Here is a 6,816-nt window from a genome sequence, read left to right as displayed (position 1 = left end):
CATCTAAACGGACGTTTCGTTTAATCAAAGTCTGCAGGTCAAGCCCCAAATCAGTGGCTAAATTTGCCACGACAGATCCTACTTCCATCTCCTCTGGAACAGAATAATGATTAACAGCCAGAGCCAAATGAAAAACCGCTGATAGAAGAAAAAACAGCGAGACATACCTCCTCCATGACCAGGCGTTCAAAGCAGAATCCATTGTCTGATCAAGTGATTATGATGCAAGGACAGTTCATCTAGCAACAAAGCATTGGATTTGACTCCAAAAAATGAGATGCAGAAAGAACTGTTAAAAAAGGGATAAAAGACGAAAAGTTTCCTCGATATACACCGCAATATTTAGTCTAAAACCAGAGACGCACAAAACAAGGGTTCTTCGCAAAATGGCCAACTGTGATAGTGACGTTGAAATTACGCTCACAATGATAGCCTATACTTTGTGAGATATAATTTGTGAAACCACAGCGCCACTTTGCGCACACACAGTGAGGTGCCTCAAAATTGTGCACAAGTTATTTAAATATACACTGACAATCTATTCATGTATCTATATTTTTTATAATCTATTGTTTTCATAGTTTAAAAAATAAAAGTACAATTATTTAAATATTCTTACCTCAGAATTTGTGCTTCATAAGTAATAATGCATGTGAAAAAAGTGTATAAAAAATAAGCTATAATATGTGATCTTACCTGTAGAGTAGATGCGGCTGAGTCGCTGGTCTCGGTCACTCCTGTGCTCCTCGGTAAACTGGACACGATGTATCTCGCTCCCTTTGGCGCAGGCTGTCTGACCACCAGCTTTCCTTTCCTCGTCTCTGCTAGAAATAAACTGTACCAGTAGGCATCGTTGGAGACCAGAGTGGAATCCGCGATGGTCGAGTTCCTCTCGCTGATCACACTGTTCCTGCACGGAGGAGCCGCTTTGCTGGGCTTCGCTTTCTGACACTTCAGCACGATGGTCACCAGTATAGTGATGAGTAAAAGAAATGAGACAGAGCCCAGGCCGATCACCAGATACAGGTTTAGATCTGAGAAGATGTCATATTCCAAAGGCACCTCAGTATAGGTTTTGAGGGCGGTCTCCACCGTGGACAGTTTGATGGTGACTGTAGCAGAGAGCGCGGGCTCTCCGTTGTCTTTGGCGATCACCACCAGCCGCTGGTCTCGCGAGTCTCTGTAACTGAACATTCTCATGGTCCGGATCTCTCCGTTGTATTGATCCAAGCTGAACAACGTGGCGTCGGTGTTCTGGAGGAACTGGTACGTGATTCGAGAGTTGTGCACTGAGTCAGAGTCTATGGCGATGACTTTGGCTATCAGAGTTCCTTTATCTGTGGATCTCGGGATCTTTTCCTTCACCTCCGAGCCGTGCGCGCGCCATGGAGACACTATAAGCGGTGTGTTGTCGTTCTGATCCATGATAATAATGTGAACGGTCACGTTACTGCTGAGCGGAGGAACACCAGAGTCTCTGGCCTCGATGTGGAAAAGAAACTCCTTCTCCATCTCATAGTCAAAGGTCTTTAGCGCGTAAAGATTACCGTTCTCTGGGTTAATGGAGAACAGCATGGACATGGAGGTGTTCACTATTTCCTTCTCTATTATAAAATAAACTAGATACTGATTTTCATGTAGATCTGGGTCTACAGCAGTTAAAGAGCTCAGTGAAGCTCCAGGCGCGTTATTCTCCATAACAGGTATCGTGTAGAATGTCTGCGGGAACTGAGGAACATTGTCATTAACGTCCAGTAGCTCTAAAGTTATAGTTTCATTATCAGATAACGGCGGGTTGCCCCTGTCAGTGACGGTAAGAGTGATGTCATATTCTGCAACCTTTTCACGGTCTAACGGTTCTGAAATTAATAATTCATAATAATTATCAGATGATTCTTTGAGAGCAAAAGGTAAATCATCAGAAATATGAATATCTACCTGTCCATTTTCTCCTGAGTCTTTATCACTCACACTAACAACTGCAATTACTGTATTTACAGGTACATCTTCTTTAACTGGACTCTGAAATGACCTAATCGAAATTTCAGGGTGATTATCGTTCATATCTGTGATCAAAATGGTTAGTTTACATTTTCCAGAGAGACTATTAGATCCTTTATCGGTGGCTATTATCTCCATATCATATATTTTGAAATCTTCATAATTAATCATCTCTTTAACTCGAATTTCACCCGTTTCTGAATTCAATTTAAACGTATCTTGTGTTTTCTCAGATGTATATAAACTAAATGTGTATATTATTTCAGAATTTTGCCCTTCATCTAAATCTGTTGCGTTGAGCTTAACAACAAGACTTTCTATTGGATAATTTTCACTTAAATGCACAGTATAACTGTCTTTATCGAATTGAGGGGCGTTGTCGTTTGTGTCCAACACTTGGACAATAATGTTAGCTGTACCAGAGCGCGCGGGGACTCCTCCATCCACAGCAGTGAGGATCAGATTATGAACTGCTTTCTCTTCGCGATCTAATGCCTTTTTCAGCACTAAATCAGCTAGTTTAGACCCATCTCTACCAGACTGTATTTCTATAGTAAAATGCTCGCTTTCACTAAGATAGTAAGTCTTAATTGAATTAGACCCAATGTCGGCGTCCACTGCATTGTTGAGTGAGAAACGCTCTCCGGCTGGTGTCGATTCTGAAATGTCTAAATGCATGACATCTCGTCGAAAGTGGGGTGCATTGTCGTTGATATCTAATATTTCTAATTCAATGTTAAACATTCTAATTGGGTTTTCGATTGTAGCATCGAGCTTCAGAAAACAAGAATTTGTCGTTTTGGAAGGGCAGAGATATTCTCTGTCTATTCTTTCGACGATAAACAGCTCTCCTGTTTCTTTATTTATATCCAGATATTTTTTATTTGCTATCACATCTAAGCGCATCTTGCGTTTTGTCAGACTCTGTACATCCAAATCAAGATCAGCGGCTAAATTTGCAACAACAGATCCTACCTCCATTTCCTCGGGAATAGAGTAGTGAGTAACAGCAAATCCCGAGTTCAATACGGAAAAGATGATCTGGAATAACAAAACGTACCTTTTCCATTTTTGTGTGTCCATACACGGTGCCATTTTTATTCAATATACAAGTCCAGTATAATCCAACCACGTAAACGAAATTGTAAATGAAGGACGCAGAGGAACAAAGAGGCGTACAAAGAGAGGAAGGAGAGATGATCACCCACTATAGCTGTAGACTGTGACGTTATAATGGCGACCAGTAAGTCATTTCCATCTTGTGTATTGCTAGACAACAGCGACACTTTGTGCACGATGTAAAAACAACACGTTTAATATAAAGCCAACTCAGCTGATTTATTTTACATTGAAGAGTGAATATAGAATATTGTTGGTGGGCAATAAATAATGTATCATTCATACCATATTTGTTTTGTTTGAGCCATCATTTGTCATTTTGAATTAAATAGCATTCATACATAGCATGATTTTATTTTCAGTTATATTTTTATAATAGTTTATTTGCTTACCTGTAGAGTAGATGCGGCTGAGTCGCTGGTCTCGGTCACTCCTGTGCTCCTCGGTAAACTGGACACGATGTATCTCGCTCCCTTTGGCGCAGGCTGTCTGACCACCAGCTTTCCTTTCCTCGTCTCTGCTAGAAATAAACTGTACCAGTAGGCATCGTTGGAGACCAGAGTGGAATCCGCGATGGTCGAGTTCCTCTCGCTGATCACACTGTTCCTGCACGGAGGAGCCGCTTTGCTGGGCTTCGCTTTCTGACACTTCAGCACGATGGTCACCAGTATAGTGATGAGTAAAAGAAATGAGACAGAGCCCAGGCCGATCACCAGATACAGGTTTAGATCTGAGAAGATGTCATATTCCAAAGGCACCTCAGTATAGGTTTTGAGGGCGGTCTCCACCGTGGACAGTTTGATGGTGACTGTAGCAGAGAGCGCGGGCTCTCCGTTGTCTTTGGCGATCACCACCAGCCGCTGGTCTCGCGAGTCTCTGTAACTGAACATTCTCATGGTCCGGATCTCTCCGTTGTATTGATCCAAGCTGAATAACGTGGCGTCGGTGTTCTGGAGGAACTGGTACGTGATTCGAGAGTTGTGCACTGAGTCAGAGTCTATGGCGATGACTTTGGCTATCAGAGTTCCTTTATCTGTGGATCTCGGGATCTTTTCCTTCACCTCCGAGCCGTGCGCGCGCCATGGAGACACTATAAGCGGTGTGTTGTCGTTCTGATCCATGATAATAATGTGAACGGTCACGTTACTGCTGAGCGGAGGAACACCAGAGTCTCTGGCCTCGATGTGGAAAAGAAACTCCTTCTCCATCTCATAGTCAAAGGTCTTTAGCGCGTAAAGATTACCGTTCTCTGGGTTAATGGAGAACAACATGGACATGGAGGTGTTCACTATTTCCTTCTCTATTATAAAATAAACTAGATACTGATTTTCATGGAGATCTGGGTCTACAGCAGTTAAAGAGCTCAGTGAAGCTCCAGGCGCGTTATTCTCCATAACAGGTATCGTGTAGAATGTCTGCGGGAACTGCGGTGCGTTATCATTGACATCTAGTAAATGCACCGTTATAGTTTCATTATCAGATAAGGGAGGATTCCCTTCATCGGTCACAACCAGCATGATCTCATATTCTGGGACCTTTTCACGATCTAACGTTTCTGACACCAATAACTCGTACAGGTAGTCAGAGGACTTGTTTAAAATAAACGGTAAGGACTTGTTCATTGTAAGATTTACTTTACCGTTATCTTCAGTGTCTCTGTCACTAACACCCACCAGAGCTATAACAGAGCCGACTGGGATGTTTTCGTCCACGGTGTTCTTAAGGGATTTTATGGTTATCTCGGGATAGTTATCGTTCATATCTTTAACGTACACAGTCACTCTGCATTGACCGGAGAGCGGAACGGGGCCATTGTCTTTAGCCTCAACGAACATTTCAAATATTTTCATATCTTCATAATCAATTGTGCCCTTAACTGCTATTTCGCCAGTATTTGAATTCAACGAGAACATCTCCTGCGTTTTTTCAGAAGTATAAAGCGTAAATGAGTATGTAAGGTCAGCGTTTGGGCCTTCATCAGCATCAGTAGCGTTTAATTTAATAACAACAGTGCCAGCTGGAGAATTTTCGCTCATATTCAGAGAGTAAACTGCCTGATCAAACTGAGGGGCGTTGTCATTTGTATCTTGCACGCGCACAATAATATTAGCTGTGCCAGAGCGCGCAGGGACTCCGCCATCAATTGCAGTGAGAATCAGATTATGAACAGCCTTCTCTTCTCTGTCTAAAGCCTTCATGAGGACCAAATCGACATATTTTGTACCATCGCTTCCAGAATGTATATCAACAGTGAAATGTTCACTTTCACTTAATTTATAGGTCTTGACTGTATTGGCACCAACGTCTGGGTCAAACGCATTGGGCAAAGAGAATCTTTCTCCCGGTGACGCGGACTCTGAGACATCTAATTCAATCCTGTCTCTTCGGAAATGAGGAGCGTTATCGTTAATGTCTGTGATGCCCAATTCAATATTGAACATACGCAATGGGCTTTCAATTATTAGGTCTAATTTTAAGAAGCACGTTATAGTTTTTGTTGGGCACAGAGTTTCCCTGTCCATTTTTTCAACAATAAATAGCTCGCCAGTCCTTTTATTAACATCAAGATATTTTTTGTTATGGAAAATATCAAGTTTTACCTCTCTCTGTGCCAGTTCACTAACATCCAGACCCAAATCAGCAGCCAGATTTGCAACGACAGACCCGCGCTCCATCTCCTCCGGTATAGAATAGCGCGTCACAGACAAAGCCGTTTCCCATGTCGCCCAAAGTACAAAGAAAAGCAGAACCCACCGTCTAGCAGGCTTCATCAATCCCAGCAAAAGACACAGCATCATTTAGAAAAGATCAGTCAGATGGAGTTACTAGTCGTGCTGTTCCTTAAAATGCCTCTCGTGTTCAGTCTGCTTTTCTTTTCTTTCTTTTTTAAAATCCCTGTAATCGTTTAAAAACGGTCCCACTGAAAAGGATGCTGTTCTCAGTACCAGGATTCTGGAATATGGCAACGTCCCTTTAAATGAAGTGTGTGTGTGTGTGTGTGTGTGTGTGTGTGTGTGTGTGTGTGTGTGTGTGTGTGTGTGTGTGTGTGTGTGTGTGTGTGTGTGTGTGTGTGTGTGTGTGTGTGTGTGTGTGTGTGTGTGTGTGTGTGTGTGTGTGTGTGTGTGTGTGTGTGTGTGTGTGATTTGCTGACCAACAGCGACACGCTGAGACAGAGACAGGAACTGTATATTTACTGGATGAAAGTAATACATAGAAGAGACGCTCTTGATGATCTTTTGATCTCTCTCTCTCTCTCTCTCTCTCTCTCTCTCTCTCTCTCTCTCTCTCTCTCTCTCTCTCTCTCTCTCTCTCTCTCTCTCTCTCTCTCTCTCTCTCTCTCTCTCTCTCTCTCTCTCTCTCTCTCTCTCTCTTTCTGTGTGTGTGTGTGTGTGTGTGCCTTCTCTTTATTCACCCTTTCTGTATTTCATTGCTGAATACATTTATATAAGATGCTTTGCAGAGCTACTTGTTAGGCCTATATATTTATTTTATTTATTATATATGTATTTATTTGACAAGAATGATACAGAATACCATTATCATGCAGCAGAGGCTAGCTACTCTCTTTTTTGCAAAGTGTAATTTATTAGTCTAAGTTAGATGAATTGGTTACAGCAAGCATGACTGTCTTTCCTATCAGCCATCAAATCCATTACATGTGGATATTGAAATGCATTGTTGGATAAAAAAAAAAGA

General features: G+C 42.0%; 2 protein-coding genes across 2 annotated transcripts; both read right to left on the bottom strand.

The window, feature by feature from the left end:
* Positions 1-615: 615 nt before the first annotated feature.
* Positions 616-3,221, bottom strand: si:ch73-233f7.3 (protocadherin beta-16). The gene has a single exon (XM_056238165.1). It carries the CDS (start codon positions 3,094-3,096, stop codon positions 616-618), a length of 2,481 nt encoding a protein of 826 aa, XP_056094140.1. The 5' UTR covers positions 3,097-3,221.
* Positions 3,222-3,500: 279 nt separating this feature from the next.
* Positions 3,501-5,979, bottom strand: pcdhb (protocadherin b). Its single transcript, XM_056238149.1, has one exon. The coding sequence runs from the start codon at positions 5,916-5,918 to the stop codon at positions 3,501-3,503; it is 2,418 nt and encodes an 805-aa protein (XP_056094124.1). The 5' UTR covers positions 5,919-5,979.
* Positions 5,980-6,816: the final 837 nt, after the last annotated feature.

Source organism: Rhinichthys klamathensis, unplaced genomic scaffold (genome assembly GCF_029890125.1).
Source record: "Rhinichthys klamathensis goyatoka isolate OS25496 unplaced genomic scaffold, OSU_Roscu_1.1 h1tg000509l_1, whole genome shotgun sequence".
NCBI lineage: Eukaryota > Metazoa > Chordata > Actinopteri > Cypriniformes > Leuciscidae > Rhinichthys > Rhinichthys klamathensis.
The sequence above is the reverse complement of the archived record's forward strand: the minus strand, read 5'-3'. Positions and strand labels throughout refer to the sequence as shown.